Raw genomic sequence first — 17,382 nt, 5'->3', positions numbered from 1 at the left:
GAATAAGGGTGGCATGAACCAATCTATACTTGCAAATTCGACGTGTAGGCTACATAAATGATACAGAAACAAGCTGTGGTAAACATTGTACGCCCAAGTATACCACAAGATGTAGCAGATGTAAAAGTGTTGCCAGTTTTGGATTATCCATGTAAGATATGCCCATTTTTTTACAGAGCATTCAAGCTAGGAATACTGTGGCATCATGCCACCCCACTATTCTGTATACAAGCTACGAAGACGGAAAGGGGGGTGGCTTTGTTGCTGCGCATTTAAGCCCTTGGGAGAGATAGTAAAAGAGCCAAATTGACAGTAGTAGAAAGACATAGCCAGCACTCCGAATGCTGATGGTTTGGACATCACATGGATCTGATTCCAAAATAACGACACACGATGAAAAATGAAGCACATTTTGCAGGCCTGCTGCAGATTAGTGTGAACAAGCAAAGGTGTCATTAAGAGAGGTCTTTTTAACACTTTTAAGGCAAACCGTTCACCTTAACGAGTTTTGCTTTGTTCTTCTCTTAAAGTAACGGGTAAAAAACAGACTAATTTCAATCTCTGTCCCTTTAAGGGCATTTAATCAGTAGGTTTCTTTTACCCACCACCACAGTTATGCATGGCTCTGTGGTTTAGTGGAAGGCCATAAAACACTGAAAACTGATTCTCACATTATATTCAGCCACGCACTAGAACTTCCTAAATCTTATCGCATATGTGATGTGGTTGTTTGCGAAACATCTGATAATTGAGGATACGTGATACGTTGCTTTGACTTTTCAGCAAGTTAATGGTCACACTGTAGGCTCTGCTCTCTTACTTTGCAGCCTGTCACCACTGCTGCAAGACCACGGTGCACACACTTTGATACAGACGTTCTTGCTAGACGCAAGGGCAGCTCTTCAACTGCACTAATTTCAGCATGGGCAGACCTGGTCTCCGCCCCCAGGCGGGCAGCCGGGGTGGAGGCCTGTGTAGAAATAGCCCTCAGTCATAAACATCCTACTGGCAAGCCAATCAAGGCAACTCATTAGAGAGGCTGTTTATCCCACACATCAACCAGAGTAGTACTGCACACACACTGAAGCACTGCACTGATGCTGCACTGTGTGCGGGTCCGATGAAAGATAAGTGGAATTCAATGAAATAAGTAAATGCACACACAAACAAAAACAATAATCTTGAATTCAGCTTTCTGTGTTTGTGTAGGAATCTGCCAACAAAGCTGTGATCAGCTGGTGAAAGTTAACCAGCGGCACTAATATTTAAATTCAAAGACAGCATAGTGGGCTTACGACCATGGAAACCAGAAGCTACTGCCAGCCTATCAGTACTGCTCCATTCAGGACAGCCCCATTTAAATTCAGCCGGTGTCCCAACTTTGCTGTAGCAACGTCTTCAGACAAAAGGGTCTGAGCGCAGACAGGAAGGAGCTTGCAGCTGCAGGATGCATCTGTTGGTGGCCCCGAGGAAGGATGCAGAGCACCCTTTATTCATACGAGATGCAGGGGTTTAAGAGAGATGGGTATCACTTTGTAGTGCGCAGGAGATCTTTCAACACAACTTCCCACATTGAGGTTGAGAGGAGAGCCGCCAGCGTGTCAACAAAAGCCACATTAAAATTCTAAATTCAATACAAATTGGCATCACCTAATTCATAATCAGGGATCCTGTGTATTTTCTGGTCTCCATGGAGGCCACTCGTTCAGTCTGAAAATGTTTAGGCTAAAAGCATGCTGGGTACACAAAAATAAGCTGATTTAGTGCAATGCAGTCATGTCGTGTCTGGAAATAGCCACACAATATCCCCATCAACCATCTGATCTTCTGTGCACTAACTTAAAGTATGACATCTGAATGCTAATTTTATTTAATAATAACAATGACACATTGTCCCACTCTCTCTCATCACAGGCTAGACCGAGAAAACCCTTCGACCAAACTCAGTCACACCCCCACACAAGCTAAGGAAGCATAAGCACACCTTGACAGGAAACGCTTACATGTACTCTCTGAAACTTCCTCCCTGCAGCTGTACGCATATTTCACCAACGAGGTTAAGGGTTGCAGGCGTGATTCCACAGGACATTGCTAGTTCCTGCCCTAAAATGTCAGTTCTGCACGGAAATGAGCTCAGTGCTTCCTCTGCAAAAAATCTTTTTTGTGTTTTCCTTCAACTGTTCCAAAAACCTCATTGTGAATTTGTGTCAACTTGTGACTTTTGCTAATTATTGTACAAAAGAAATGGCCCGGCGATGTGCTCAGAAAGAGCACACTGTGGTAAAAAGAAGTTGCGTGCTGATGCATGGTGAGAGGATGCTATTTTCAAATCTGATCAAATGTGTGAAATAGCATTTCCACTGCAAGAGTTAGCATCCAGAGTGACAGCCGAGGTGCACACACTGACTGGACGACATCTAAAGGAAATAGCATGTAGCACTAGTAAGAGCTGAAAATCCACTGAGACACAAACAAACTCTGCTTCTGTTACTGCAGTGAGACAACATAAATCACGAGTAACCTTTAGCCTTGTGCATTCTTGCTTTCATCACAGCTTGACAGTGAGCTCCAGCTAAAAAGGGTTTCCAAATCTATTTTTAAAAACCCTGTCTGTAATTTATTTCATCTCAAGGTGCCAATAATATCTTCTTATTTCAAGCCTGCAGTGGTGTGGTTTTCACTTTTTGTAAACCTCAGTGTCTGGCCACAATATTCTGGCAGATCTGCCGGTTCAAGTGACAGCAGATAGATTTTACACTGAGTTGTTAACATGTTACATTTTGCTTGCAACTCGAGCTGAAGTGCTAAACTTGTGTAAGTGCAAACAGATCTTGACTGAGCAGCATTTTGTAAGATGGTCAAGGGTGTCTGAATCATTTCAAACAGGTGCTGGCCACTCCGGCAGAAGAATGAGAGTGGATAAACACTTAAGAGGAGAGCTTAGGCGTCACATGCCATTAAGAATGCAGTCCATGTAGCTATGTGAATGTCAGCCATGACTGGTATTATCAAAGAATGTTGTAAACAGATTAAAAAGATATTTTACATCTCTTAAGTCTCATGTAAAATCACAGCGTGCATTTAAAGAACAGCGCATGCCATTTCTTTTGTACCTCTTGAAAACATACTGATGACACGTTTTGCGACCACAAACCAGCAAAAGGAGTCAAGTGTCACAACAAAGAAAATGCAAAGTATGACAACTGTACCTGACATTCAGCTGCTCATTCCACCGTCCGAGAGGTGCACGAGTCTCAGAGAAACACAATCACAAAACAGAAAATAATGGGTTAAAAAGAACCAAAATGACAGCTCTCCGGCAGGCAAGCAGTCTCACTCAGACATCCCCACTGGCATCTCTGTCTGTTCTGTGAGGCAATGTGTCTCTGCCTCCTGATCAAACTACAGCAGGCGGCAGTCTTGCATCATTAACATGTCCTTATAAAGCAAGTCAATGAACATGTCCTTCAGTAAGGACAGATCCCAGACAGCCACTGAGTAGGAAAAGACGGGAGTGTGCAGGGAGGTGGGGTGGGGGGTGGGGGCTCCACTGTTGGTTTGTTTGTTACTTTTTTGTATGCATCCCCTGCACATGAGGTGCAAGGTTGCTGGGATTTGTGTGTGTATGAAACTGATTGCGCATGTGTCTGTGTGTGCGTGCGTGTGTGTGTGTGTGTGTTTGGGTGGGGGGGGGGGTGAAGAGGATGTGGAGGCGGACCCAGAGGCTTACTCACCATCCATTTCGCCATCCAATCATAAACCGGAGCCTCCTGCCAGCACAATACCTTCTGAACACACAGACCTTTCAGCAACTGTATCAAACTAAACCATCACTTCTTACACAAATTACGAGCAGATGCAGCAGTAAACCCTCACTGTAGAATGTAAGGTACACTTGCAACACCGACAACATAAGCCTAATTCACTGCAATGCGCTAATTACTCCATTCATTAGCAGTTAACACATGTCATGCCGAAAGTAAACAAGCTTACAGCTGGGCAAATACTTAGATTTAAGCTTGAGTTTTAGCTGTAAATGCCTGCGTGCTGTACCCTTTGTAGTCATAACACTGAGGGTATGTCAGTTCAAACAGCAAGCATCCTAAGATTTGAATAAGGCACGAACACAGCCAACAGCATCTGCTTGCAAAATACCTGTATCGAAATTCTGCCAAACTTACCCATTTGGGTAAGATTTACACTTAGGACTCCAAATTATTAAACAAAACGGCCAACAACATCGGGCTTATCGTCTGAGTGAACTGCATATGAGAATGTTTTCTTACAAAAGTATGTGCGATCACAAATCTGTCACAAGATAATGTCCACATCAAGCTGATTTGCAAAAGTGGTAAGTGGTTTTTTCGAGATATGGATGTAAAATCTACTGCTGCCACACCTGTTCCTTCCTTCCTGCAGCCGCGCAGGCCAAAGATTCTGACGTTCTTGCAACACAGTGAATGTGAAACCAAACCCTCCCGTGGCCCGCAAACCTCAAAACATGAATGAATCCACCCAGGAAGTGAGAAGTAACAAATATTCGTTTGTTTTTCGGGGGGGGGGGAGATTTTGTAATAAACTGTCATAAAGCTAATGAGCCTAGGCACATTTTCACACAGTTTGCTAAGAGACTTGTAAGAGCAATTGTAAGGAAGGAAGAAGTATTTCACCTGAGACAAGTTCTAAGCTTCCAAACACATTAGAAATGAAATTAATGCTTTCAGATAGTCTTTTCATCTTTCTCACAGCACAGGGACACTGTTCCCAAATCAAAATGTTTCCCTAATCAATCACTGTCAAGTTAAAAATAAATCAGCAGCTCAAAGCTCTTGGGAAGATGAAATGATAACTAATTACAAATACACCTTGGCATGTTCTGGGTGGACGTCCAGTGCAATATTCTCTTGAGTCCATTGATCAAATATGACACCTTGTGGTAAGAATTAACAACTGCATTTAGATAATTATCTAATTTCCAAAACACTTCTTTTCATTCAGACAACTATTTAATCACAATCAGAAAACAGTGCCCACTGGGAAATTAATTAATTTACATCAAATGTCCTCTGGGTAACTTTGGATATGACCAAAATTATATTTACTGAAAGGCATGCCTTCAAATATTTTGATATTATCAAATTTTTTTTACATCAAATTTTTCTTAGAATGTAAGAAGATCAAAAACATTTTTGAATGTTTCTTAGCAGGTCTTAAAATTATGTAAATACAATTAAAGGAACAACAAAACATTGGAAGCAGTACAGCCTTACTGCTTCCAATGGAATTAAGATGATTAGGTGCTTGTAATAAAAAATTAAGTGATAATTAGCAACCTTCTCTCTAAAAGCACTTTTGGCAGTCTGCTGGTGTTCAGCTGTTTGTTAACACAATGCAAAAGAGGAAGGAGGGTTAAGTAATTTATAAAGATTATGAAAATGTAGAAAACAAGCTGGTGTGCCAATTATCCCAGGAGTGGTCATTGCAACAAATTCACCCCAAGGTCAGACCCTGGAATGCTCAGAGAAATCACAAAATAACCCAAGAGCTACAGAATCATGGGGTGTGCTAGTTTGCTAGTGTGGTAGTTTTCCACACACTGCTTCTGCATTTTGGCTTAGTTTGACACAGTGTAATACATAATTTTTATTGTTCATATGAGCATGTATTTACCTCGTTTGAAGACTTAGAAAGGACCAGATCATGTTTAATTATGTCCTCACTGAAAAGTACACTTTTTTCAGTTCTAAGGTCTTAGGGATCACTAAGACCTTAGAACTGAAAAAAGTGTACTTTCTTTTTCACATAAAAGCATATTATGACTATTTCACCTGCACTGCATTTTTAATTTATGTAGATAGTAACGGGCTGTATAACTAAACATGCATATGGTAGATTATAAGTATTTGATTAAGTCCTAGCAGTTTTATTGTAGTCAGCTGTTATTTATAGTTTCATTATGAACATGGGGAAGGTGAACAGTCACAGCTATTTTATTGTGCAACTTCAGAAAATAAGAAAAGAGAGTTGGGACCCGCAACACCCCATCCCGAATTTGGCCCCTCTCAGTATTGACTCAGTTGACCTTGGCAAAATACTCTTATAAATGATTGCAAATATGCATCCAAATCAATTTCAAAACAAGCAGCGCTGGGACTTAAGGAAACTTGAACCTAACTGAACACCTGTTTTACATTTCTCAATCCCTATGAACAGATCTACTATAAATCATTTTGGAAACAAAGTGGGGGCTTTTCGTGGGGCATGTCCAAACAAACAACTTTTAAAATTGCACGTAGGAGTTAAGTTTCTCATCCAGCCCTCTTATCAAGATAAACTGAGATTAAAAGGCTCACCATTTAGTATTTGGCTGCTCAATCATCCAGGAGTTTCGTTCTATCACTCTTGATTAACTGATACTCGTGGTTTGATCGAGTCAATCAGAGGCAGTTTCAGTGCACCCCATCGCCACTCCCACCCCCCAACCCCACCCCCCATGACATCAGGTAAAGCGATATAAACAGAAGAGCCTGAAAGGATAACCAGCTGGAAGGACCAAAGTAAACAAAGACCTTGACACAAAGCAAAATAAATCAAAGAACATCATGTGCTTTATATCAGGCCTAGTAAAATCTTACGCAGATGCAGCATGACGTCACTATTTGCCTATTATATACTGTATATGCTATAAATGCACATGTAAATACATGACGTGGTTTTAGATTAGGTTTCTGTTAGTGGTATTTGTATGTAGAAGTATTTGTTTTGGTTCATTTTCCTGTCTTATGAGCGCTAACATATAAAACACACCTATTATTAGTACATATCCAGTTTTTGCATAAGTGATGCAAACGCATTACGCAGAGCATAACACATTGTTTTTCTCAAACCTTTTATCATTTGCATGCATGTACTGTAATGTAATTTTCATGCGCGTGTAATCGTTGCACTGTAACACATCAGGACATCCTAGAAAATGTTTGTTTTTTATAAGCAAATAAAAACATAAGTTAACGGTTATCCATTTATGCATTTCCATAGTAATGAGCCCCAACTGCCTATCGTGCTTTGCACAACTTGTTTTTATTATTATTATTATTATTAATTATCACTGTCAGCGCCCAAAACACCAGATTGAATGCACAATGCAGTGCAGGCATGGAGAGATGGGGGGTGGGGGTGCCAAGCACATGTATGCCCCATCAGCCACACAAGCACATCATGAAAATATCCTTCACTGCGGAAGTCTAGTCCAAGCAAAAGTCCAAAATCCATATTTGTTGAAGATTGTAATCTAGAGGGACACTGGGGTCCAAAAACGGCACGAGTGCCAACTTTCTTTTTAGCTGCCATGACTCGTGCAAGAAAAGACCCGTAAACTTTAAAGCTACTCACCATTTCAGCACACGGTAGGTGAAAAAGCGACGGGCCAGTTAGGAAAACAGACCTCGGACCTCGGTAATTCCGGTGTAGACGTTGTCGACAAAGTGCACCGCTTTTTAACTATACAGGTGGATAAAAAATATCCATTAATTTTTATCCTTTCTCGGGAGATTCTCGAGGAAAAGGATTTCATTATGTGAATGGAGACGCATAGCGCATGCGCAGTTTGCGACAACCATCCACAGATGCTCTATGCAGGAACCAAGATTTTTGACGTGCAAACTTTGCGAAGATTTAAAAGGTTCATTGCTGTTATGCCACTTTGAAATTAAGCATTCTTATAATAGGTGTATACAGCTACTATTAATAAAATGAAAGCTTATATATAAACATTACAAATAAAATTAATACGCTGTTTAAGGAATTCTAACCAGAAAAACACCAGTGAGCTTTATATAATAGTATAGCTTTAAAAGTAAACATCTTAAAGTTAAATATGAGCGAGATAAGACGTGTTTCCTGCTTCATTCTATCTGTGCTGCTTGATAGTGTCCCAGAGGTCTATATTAAGTTTCCAGCGACTTTATCTCAGTTTGTGGTAGGCCTGTTTTATCCGTCTCCATCTTTTATCGTAATATTCTTGTCACAAAAGGCCATTTGAGGTATAATTAGAAGTTAAATTAGGCCAAGTTATTAACAAATGCATAATAAATGTAGTATAAATGTCATGTGCGTTCCCTATATTACTGGTTGCAGTGATGTTTTAACATTAATAGTTCTGTTGCCATTGTTGTTGTTGTACGAAGACATGCCTGATGGGTAATAGAGCCCATTCATTGTCCCTGATGTGCATTTCAAGGGGCCCGTAGTAGACTAAATTAGACTATGGGAAAGCCTAACAATTAGTGCAAACCAAACAGATGAAACAATTAGTCTGAGAATGGGGAGTCAGGCTGCAGAAGCCCAAAGAACATGGTGCAAACAAAACCTGTGCGTCTTGTAAACACCAACCCAGGCGCCTCATTACCAATTGAATAGATGATGAGCTGTCAGGTAGCAAGTCTTGAGGACTCATGTCAATTTCCTTTAATGTTCTCAGCTACTTGTTAAACGTGAAAGGGGGTGGGTGAGAGTATATAAGGCTCCCCTGCTCTTCCAGAGGAGGAATTTGTCATTAACCGACCTAAAACATGCGCTCATGGGGAGCTTTGGGTGTTGCGCTCCATGCATCTTTGCTGGCGCTGCTGGCTCAAGGGATTCATAAATCCAGCGATGGGGTGTTTATGAGGCCGCTGCACCGTTTTGCCGTGATGGACCGAGGAACTGGATATCACCTGCCGAGCTACATGATGCAACTTTACAGGAATTTCAAGTCGAATTTTTCCGGTCTTATGGATACGATGGAGCAAGATGCCGCAAGACAAGCGGACACCGTGAAGAGTATGATGGCTAAAAGTAAGATCTGGCTCATTGCTTCATAAAAAATATTTGGTTTGTTTGTCAGAAACGTGCAGGGAATCGTTTGACATTCGTGTTTTATAGCTTTGGTTCGGGTCAGATGTCTTCTCTACCATTAATAAATCCTCTCAGATGTTAAGGAGTTTAGTTTTTCTGTCAACACTGCGTGCCAGACGACCTCAAAGGTTTTCAATCCACATTCCGCTTAGGGGGTGAATAACCATGCAGAGATCAGCGTGTGAAAAGGCCGGTATTCTCTCTAATTCTCAAAGCAAACCTCTTCTTCGCTAAATAGGTGATGTTGATTAGATACCTCGCCAGACATCCCCCTATACAAATCTCTTGCTTAGTCAAATCAACAACCTCCTTCAGTTCTTTTTCGCACTTGGTTTGATTAAATTAGAGCGCTGGATTTAACGGTGGCACAAGCAGCCAGCACAGGACACCCCCCAATCCCTGCTGCAGAATCTAATTTCACATCTCGGTAAAGTGTTAGAGTTACTACCTGTTTGTTTGACAGAGGATATGCAGAAGCCGTGAGAAGCAGGGATGTGTTAAGTGATTGGTTTCGGCTACGTGTTTGGTTTGAGTGGATTAATAGCGCGGGTGGTTTGCACTTTTGATCAAGAGTCGAACTCAATAGGCAGCGGACAATGCAAAAGTTAAATGTTTTAAAGCCGTTCATCCCTTAGATTAATCGGAACCACACCTGTTTAGAATCACAATGGGTCTCTTTACAGATGTGGGCGCAGAGCAGGGTGTCCATGGGTAGCATAATGAATGGGTTATGTTGGGGAAAAGCATAAGCAGCTTTGATTACTGAAATCCCCTAATCACGAAGTTCTAGATGACATATATTATTATTTTCTCACCAGATGAGCCTGCATGTTCATTAAAGGTTTCATTTTTTGATTTTATCTGACTTCTGTTATGAGGTAAATAAACTTTCAAAAAAACATTTTAGGTTAAAATAATTCCTGTTGGCTGATTAAATCCACTAAACCAGCAAAACATATAAGGTTGAAGCTGTAGGCCTTCTTATTGATTTGCATCTTCTTTAATAAAGCTGTTACAGGCTGCACACTGAAAATGTCATGTCATAGTTAAGATATATGTTGCACTTATACCTTCCATAAGTTTATTTAATTTGGCGAGACCCTACATTATCAGAAAAGTAACCTTTAACAATTCGGTGATCACCTTTCAAAAGAACTTGGAGATTTTAAGGGAGGAGAAACGCTTAGAGGAATAGATTTCCAGCAAAACCAGGCTCACAAAGTTGCAGCTATCTACCACCTGTGTGGTGAGGAGGGAAAGAAAGCAATCTAATGTTTGGTAATATAATAATGGTGATGTTTTGGGGGGGTTCATTTCCCGCACAGGTGGTTGTTTGTTGGTTTACATGCATCAGTAACACACAATCAGTCATTATAATCTGTGTCATACAAAGTGCTCTTCAATTATGCTAATTCTTCCATTTTTGCTATATCAGATTTGAAGTACAGACATAGATCCTGGGTGGCGACATTTGACCTCCATGCGCTGGGAGCTGACAAACAAATCCAGGCAGCAGAGTTGAGAATCAAGCTACCTTGGACAATGAATGTTTCCAACATTAGTGTGGAGGTGTATCACCACCATGACCAGGATCAGCATCTGCTGGCACTGCTCACAGAATCGTCACTAGTCACATCATCGCAGAGCTGGAAAGTATTCAACATGACAAATCCCCTCTTGAGCTGGCTTAAAGAGAAATCAACAACAAGAATTCGACACAAGCGAGTGTCAAGAAGAAGGAAAGTGATAAAGAAAAAGCGAGGCCTGCCTCTTCCCGATGAGCCTGTTTATGAAACAAGTTTGACAAAAGACCAGGATGTGAGTGACCGGGCCTTGCTGGTTGTCTTCTCACACACAGGGTCTGATGAAAACTCAAAGGCTAAAGCGAGCTTACTCCATACAGCTGAACAATCCAAGTTCTTCTCCCCTGCTGAAATCAAAAAGAGGCGAAGGAGCAAACGGGGCCAGAGAGAGCAAACAGCAAGAACCCCACAGCTGTTCAAAAGAGTGAGTGAAAAATCGCTCTGTCGCAAAGTGGACCTGCATGTCGACTTTAATCAGATTGGCTGGGGGTCCTGGATTGTCTTTCCTAAAAAATACAATGCCTACCGCTGTGAAGGCTCCTGCCCTAGTCCTCTGAGAGAAGACTTAAACCCAACCAATCATGCCTACATGCAGGTGAGTGCCTATCTAGAGTTTCTGTTCTTACACATATTCATATTATCATCATAGGAACATTGTATGCAGACCGTTTAAAAATTCATATGCACACAATCACTGGCAGATATATGCATCAGGGACAATTTGGGATAGGGACAATCTATCTATCTATCTATCTATCTATCTATCTATCTATCTATCTATCTATCTATCTATCTATCTATCTATCTATCTATCTATCTATCTATCTATCTATCTATCTATCTATCTATCTATCTATCTATCTATCTATCTATCTATCTATCTAATAAAAATACCAATTACTTCACAATGGAAGCGGCTGAACTGTAGCTAAACCACTAAAGTACAACTTATGGAAACAGTACTTCAGACTAATATGTAATAAAATAAACTTTATGTGATCAAAAATGATAACAACTATGAAAAATCTGCAGGCAAGCAAAAATACCACTTAACTCAATTTACCGGAAGTCCTCAGTGGCTCTTGAGTCAAATAATGTTTATCTAATTATGTAATGTAATGTATTATGTAAGTAATAATGTAATAATGTTTTTTGTTCACTAAAAAGAAAAAATTGAGACATTTAGCTACAGTAATGTGTTAGATCAGAGACATATCATTGTGAAAATGCACTACATACTGGTCAAGTGTGTGGTGGTGGCTGTCTGATGGATGTCTTAACAATGTTAACTTGACACCAGTTAGGACTGAAGAAAAAGGGTGGAGGGCCTCTCTAAGGGGTTTCACAAACAGTAGAGAACAGTAATGGTAAACTATATATTAAAAAAAGGAAATTATTCCTGTGTTTTTCTACCCAAAAGTGTTGTCAATTACTTTCAAAATGACAAAACAAGTATCTCAAATACTTGAAACACTATGCAAATATGAATCGTAGTTACTAGGTTTTTTTTTTGTGTGTTTTTTTTTTTGTTTTGTTTTTTTACATTTGTTCATTCATTCATTGGAGCTTATTCCAGCTGTCTTAGGGCGAGAGGCAGGGTACACCCTGGACAGGTTGCCAGTCTGTTGCAGGGCTATAATAATTGTTTTATTATTTTTTGTTTTGCTAATTTAGTAAAACGTGAGGATTTGAAGCGTTTCATCATAACAAATCTGTTAGTACTCCTTTTCCACACTATGAAAAAGGGTAAAACAAGATATCATTTTTTATCAGAACGTCTGTGGTTTAAAGTGGTTCAAAATGTTACGTTAAAAACAACAAAACATATAACAAATAGCTTAAATGAACAGAAATGTTCAACTTACTAAATGAAGTGAAAAGCAGAATAGCAAATATCAGATGACAGTAAGTGGGTCAGTATGTCAGTAAGCTAAGATAGGATAACGCTATTACTATATTTCTTTATAGAACTGCAGTTATCTACAATTGGCCTAAAGCCTCTCTCTTTCTTTTTCCAGAGTCTCCTGAAGCATTTCCACCCTGACAGAGTGGCCTCACCCTGCTGTGCACCAACCAAAATGAGCCCACTGAGCATGTTGTACTATGAAAATGGAGAGATGCTCCTTCGACACCACGAGGATATGATTGTGGATCAGTGCGGGTGCCAGTGAAAGCTAAAACCAGCTGCAGAGCAGGCTTAACACTGTACAGAAATTTTGACAGAACCAAGTAATTTCTGAAAATAAAATAAAATAAAATAAAATAAAATAAAATAAAATAAAATAAAATAAAATAAAACAAAACAAAATAAAATAAAACATTTATACAGAAGGAAGAAAGCACTGCAAGGCTGTGTCGGAGCGTTGCACGAAGACAACATTTTGATGTGTGATGTAGGCTTTGGTTTGTAAGAATAGTTGCATTTTGAGATGTACCAAAATGTGAACTCAAAAATTGGGTTCACCTATTGTCACAAACGGAAGTTCATTCACTTTAAATTATCAATTGTTATAATTGTAAATATTTAATGGTAATGTTGATTAATATTTCAGCACAGTTTTATTGTCGACTACCATTTGTGTATATTGTTATAATGGCTATTTATATTGTTATATTATTGTAAATATTAAAATAAAATTACATATATGTACATGTTGCACCCTTAATATGTATTTTGCTATGTTGGTTTAAAATTATGTGGTGTATTTGGTTTTTAAGATGCTACAGTTTCATGACGAATAGCATGGTGAAGCTTATGTTTAGCAACAGGATTGTGTGTGAACTGTGTTTCACAAAAGCACTCACACTCAAAATAGGTAGACTTTTCTAGCTGTTTCAGTCATCTACAGTAAGTGACTGCCAAATTCCTCTTACATTGAAAATATAGCATTGTAAAAGGAATATCCAGCCAACACTCTAAAGTTGCAGTTTGTTGTAACAATGCTAAACTAGGTTCTATTCTTCTAAAGCAATAGAGCTCATTGTATTCAAATCCTTTGAAAAAATACTGACTAACCAGGAACTTGCCAGATTCATGACTATGGCAGAGGTCAGACTGGCAATAGCTGACCAGGACTCAGAGGTAAGACAACATTTAACTTCGTAATGTCAGTTTCCACTCAGGCAGATGTGGTTAACTATTTAATTATAGTTGAATTAACCAGCAACTATTCAAAAAAATATTTTATACGTGTTCAATAAATTTTAAAGATGGTTTAAGTTATTTAGTTGTGGTATCTGCGCCTTATTACTCATGGAATTCGTGTATGACGCTATTTCTTTTGTTTTATATTTTAAATTTTCGTGTTCTGCAATTTCAAAGCGCAGGACTGACGCTCGTGAATATCACTTATGTTAGCTAGCAAGCTAACCGAAGCTCATGTTTTCCTAACCGAAGCTAAGCATTAACTTGCTTTTGCATTGTTTGATAACTTCTTTGCTTATATGAGGTGATGCTAACGTATCGTACTGACCGAAAAAAATAGCGCAGCAGCAAAGAGGTGAGCCAGCCAGCCTCTCCTCTGGTTAAAAATACACACTCATTAAACTTGCCTGGTGGGTTGAGAAGCTGAAGCTAAGTTAGCTAACACCGGCAGCTGCACGTTTTGGTAACACTAGCAGGCTTTTAGTTGAGGTAAGTGACTTTTGTATAGCTTCAATGACACAGAGCATATCTATATGTCTGTCAACCGGTGAATTTATATTAGTCTGGTAGTGTAGGTCTGAAGTAAGTCTAAAGATTTTTATGTTAGCATACATGCTTTATTTACTAGCTTTATGGTTAACCAGAAGTGAAAAGCGATCTTCGTGAAGGCTCAACCGAAGCAGCGTTTCTGGGGTTTTATGTTACTATTTCCACTTTGAGGACTTAATGGGTTTTAATAATGGGCAAAGGCAAAAGTTGAATTTCTCTCAAACACTCTGTAATTCAATGTAACAAATGTTTTATGAGTTGTCTTTAATTTACCACAAATTACCAGATAGTTTCAAATTATTATTATTATTTTTTATTTAAAGAACGGCACTGTGTCTTTTTCTAGATCTGGAGAAAGCATATGATAGAGTGCCAAGAAAGGAACTGTGGTAGTCTTAAGAGGAAGTCAGGAGTGATGGAGAAGTATGTTAGGTTGGTGTAGGACATGTATGAGGACAACAAGACAGTGGTGAGGTGTGACAGAAGTGAGAGATGGGTTAAAGGCAGAGGTGTGATTCATCAGGGATCGGTTCTGAGCCTCATTCTTGTTTACAGTGGTAATGGACAGGCTGACAGGTGATGTCAGGCAGGAGTCTCCTTGGACTTTGATGTTCGCAGATGACATTTTGGTCTGTAGTGAGAGCAGGGAGCAGTTGGAAGGGATTATTTAGAGGTGGAGATATGCACTAGAGAGAAGAGAAATGAAAGTCAATAGAAGAAAGACAGATTTCACATGTGAGAGAGAGACGGGTGTAACAGCGAACCTGTAAAGGTAGTAAACATAGATGACTTTAAATACCTGTGGTAAACCAAACAAAGCAACAGAACAGGCAGTGGACAAGAGAGCTGAAAAGCAAGGGCAGCTTGATGGTGTGGGTGGAGACCAGTGTTAGGGGGGATGTGTGACAGAAGGATAGCCGCAAGAGTGAAAGGAAAGGTTTATAAGATGGTAGGGATACCTGAATGTGGAGCTGCCAGGCAGGAGTAAAAGAGAAAGACCACAGAGAAGATTTATGAATGTAGTGGAAAAATGGCATGCAGAGAGTTTGTGTGACAGAGAAGGATGCAAGAAGTAGGGTGAGATAGAGGCAGATGATCCACTGTGTCAACCCATAAAACAGTCAAAAGAAGAAGACAAGTCAACTGTTTAACCTGAGCTGTCTTTCGTTTATATTAATTTCTAATCTGTTTATTCAAAATTGTGAATACTGGAGCAAAACAAAAAACTCTTGACATGTCAAATATATTCATCAGTGGAGTACTTGAAAGTACAATATATGAGAAGAGCTAGTTATTTTCTGATCATTTTTTTGAGTAGGAATTAGTGCTAAACAAACATAACTAGTTATAAAAACTCAACCAGTTCAGAATGTAGATGTAGATAAGCAAAGAACTAAGACCTTAATATTGTGCCAGTACTAAGTTTATTAAGCTAGAAAAGAATATGAAGAAGAATATGAATCCATCTGACTTTGTGCTGTTAATACACTTGCAGGTCAGGTCTTTACATTAAATTCTGTTAGAAATTGCCTTAATGTACTTAAAACCAAAAGTGCACAAAAATTTGGAGTGTGTCCACGTTAAACAACTAAAGTGTGACATTTATCAGTGCTAGCAATCTTTAATGAGATTTAGCCTTAGAAGGTTCATTTTTAGCCTGTGGCTAAATTTAAAACAGGCGTCGACTGTGTTGTGCTGACTTCAGTGGGATGTCAGCATGGGCAGCAGCTTTGACTGATAGTGTAGTTACTATTTTATCATCTTATCATTTATATGTGGAGGTATGTGTAATGTTGTATTATGTCTCTTAGGAAAAGTTAAAGCAGAAAAATGGCTGAGGCTGTTGCAAAAGTGGCCCGGAGGATTAATGCTACTGTAGAGGAGGGAAAAGATAGTGTGGGTAAGATACACTTTAACATATTCTTTCCTTTGTCTCTCACTTAATCTTTGTTCAGAGCATATAAATGAATTTGTTGTCAGAGATAGTACCAGCAGGTGGCGACATAGGCTTAAAGTTGACTGCTACATAACTTGAAATGCCAGAATGTAATAATAAGAATAGTAAGTAATCATGTGTAATTATCAGAGTAATTATAGATTTACACTGTGTTAATGTTTGATTATTTTATAACTATGTTCTTCTTCTTCTCCGCAGACCTGTCAAAATGCATGCTAGCTTCTTTCCCAGACGGTGTGTTCAAAGTCCTGAGGACTGTCACAGAAAACATCCGAGTTATCACATTGGCTGACAATGAGATGAAGGTCGTTTCTAGCAAGTTCTTTACAACTTTCACTCAGCTCAGAGGTAAATGATGTATTTTTTTTAAATCTCACATGCTATTCACCTCACAAACGTTGACAGAATGTCTTCGTGCTCTGATGGGAAAAACAGCCAAGTGACCCTTCGATTTACTCGTGTCTTGAAATACCTTGCAGAACTGGACCTGCAAGGAAATGTGCTCACCAAACTGCCCGATTCTGTGTCGGAAATGAAGCATCTGACCAGCATCAACCTGGCTAATAACAAGTTCTCCATCTTCCCTGATAAGCTTACTGAAATAGCCACACTGGAGCGTATTGATCTTCAGGGAAATAGCCTTACTGGTAAAAAAGAATTGTTAATGTATCCTCTTTGTGAGAAAGGTACATATTTACACATCTCAGTCTTTTTGTCTTTTAAATTTTCCTCTACAGAAGTACCACTGGAGAAGTTGTCTGACATGCCATCGCTGAAGTGGCTGAATGTGAAGTCAAACCCTCTGGACTCAAACACAAAGTCAGCTCTGCAGTCTCCTCATAAATTTGACATTTTGTCAACAGCAGAGTCCTAAAATGCACGATAAATGTATTTCACCTCCTGTAGCATGGAGCTGTGTGCCTTTACTTGCTTAAATTGAATTAGTTTTGTGTTACAGGTAGGACAAAAATACTTCAGGATATCATTATACTGTACAAGCAACAAAAACAGAGTTGTGCGGAGACCTCTTTCTTTGACTTTTCAATGCTGCTGGGAACCCTGTAGGCTCTGCGTTTGGTATTAAGACTTCTGGAAATTAAATCACTCATTCTTGATACACCATTTGACATTGTTTCAAATTATATATTTATTATGGCTTATTTATTCTTTTTGATAGGGGAAAAAACAAATATACATTGAAAACTAAGCAGTCTCTGTGTATTTGTCCTTTTTTTACATGGTGACTTTGCTGA

At 39.3% G+C, this 17,382-nt stretch overlaps 3 protein-coding genes across 8 annotated transcripts in view; 2 read left to right on the top strand and 1 right to left on the bottom strand.

The window, feature by feature from the left end:
- The window catches only part of pald1a (phosphatase domain containing paladin 1a), a 58,001-nt gene extending 50,411 nt beyond the window's left edge, over positions 1-7,590 (bottom strand). For 2 of the 4 annotated variants that reach the window (XM_026178502.1, XM_026178503.1), the window contains exons 1-2: positions 7,393-7,590; positions 3,210-3,253 (exon numbers count right to left, since the gene is read on the bottom strand). In XM_026178502.1, coding sequence (XP_026034287.1) covers positions 3,210-3,253; positions 7,393-7,395 — 47 coding nt within the window. In that variant the 5' untranslated portion in view covers positions 7,396-7,590. Of the gene's footprint in view, positions 1-3,209; positions 3,254-6,353; positions 6,437-7,392 lie in introns of those variants that run through there. The other 2 variants (XM_026178505.1, XM_026178504.1) reach the window with 2 other exon arrangements.
- Positions 7,591-8,570: 980 nt separating this feature from the next.
- On the top strand, positions 8,571-12,693 carry ndr2 (nodal-related 2). The gene is made up of 3 exons (XM_026177710.1): positions 8,571-8,835; positions 10,331-11,073; positions 12,497-12,693. Exons 1-3 carry the CDS (start codon positions 8,571-8,573, stop codon positions 12,647-12,649), a joined length of 1,161 nt encoding a protein of 386 aa, XP_026033495.1. The 3' UTR covers positions 12,650-12,693.
- An 800-nt stretch (positions 12,694-13,493) lies between these two features.
- lrrc20 (leucine rich repeat containing 20) lies at positions 13,494-17,251 on the top strand. 3 transcript variants are annotated; one of them, XM_026177611.1, is made up of 5 exons: positions 13,494-13,560; positions 15,984-16,072; positions 16,328-16,477; positions 16,609-16,776; positions 16,867-17,251. In XM_026177611.1, the coding sequence occupies exons 2-5, from the start codon at positions 16,003-16,005 to the stop codon at positions 17,001-17,003; spliced, it is 525 nt and encodes a 174-aa protein (XP_026033396.1). In that variant the 5' UTR covers positions 13,494-13,560; positions 15,984-16,002; the 3' UTR covers positions 17,004-17,251. The 3 variants fall into 3 exon arrangements, with proteins under 3 accessions (XP_026033396.1, XP_026033395.1, XP_026033393.1); XM_026177610.1 differs by lacking the exon at positions 13,494-13,560 and adding an exon at positions 13,788-13,978; XM_026177608.1 differs by lacking the exon at positions 13,494-13,560 and adding an exon at positions 13,788-14,112.
- The last annotated feature ends 131 nt before the right edge of the window (positions 17,252-17,382 follow it).

The sequence above is a fragment of the Astatotilapia calliptera genome, chromosome 8, assembly GCF_900246225.1.
Source record: "Astatotilapia calliptera chromosome 8, fAstCal1.2, whole genome shotgun sequence".
In the NCBI taxonomy this organism is placed as follows: domain Eukaryota; kingdom Metazoa; phylum Chordata; class Actinopteri; order Cichliformes; family Cichlidae; genus Astatotilapia; species Astatotilapia calliptera.
Note: the sequence above shows the minus strand (reverse complement) of the source record. Positions and strands in the feature narration are given on the sequence as shown.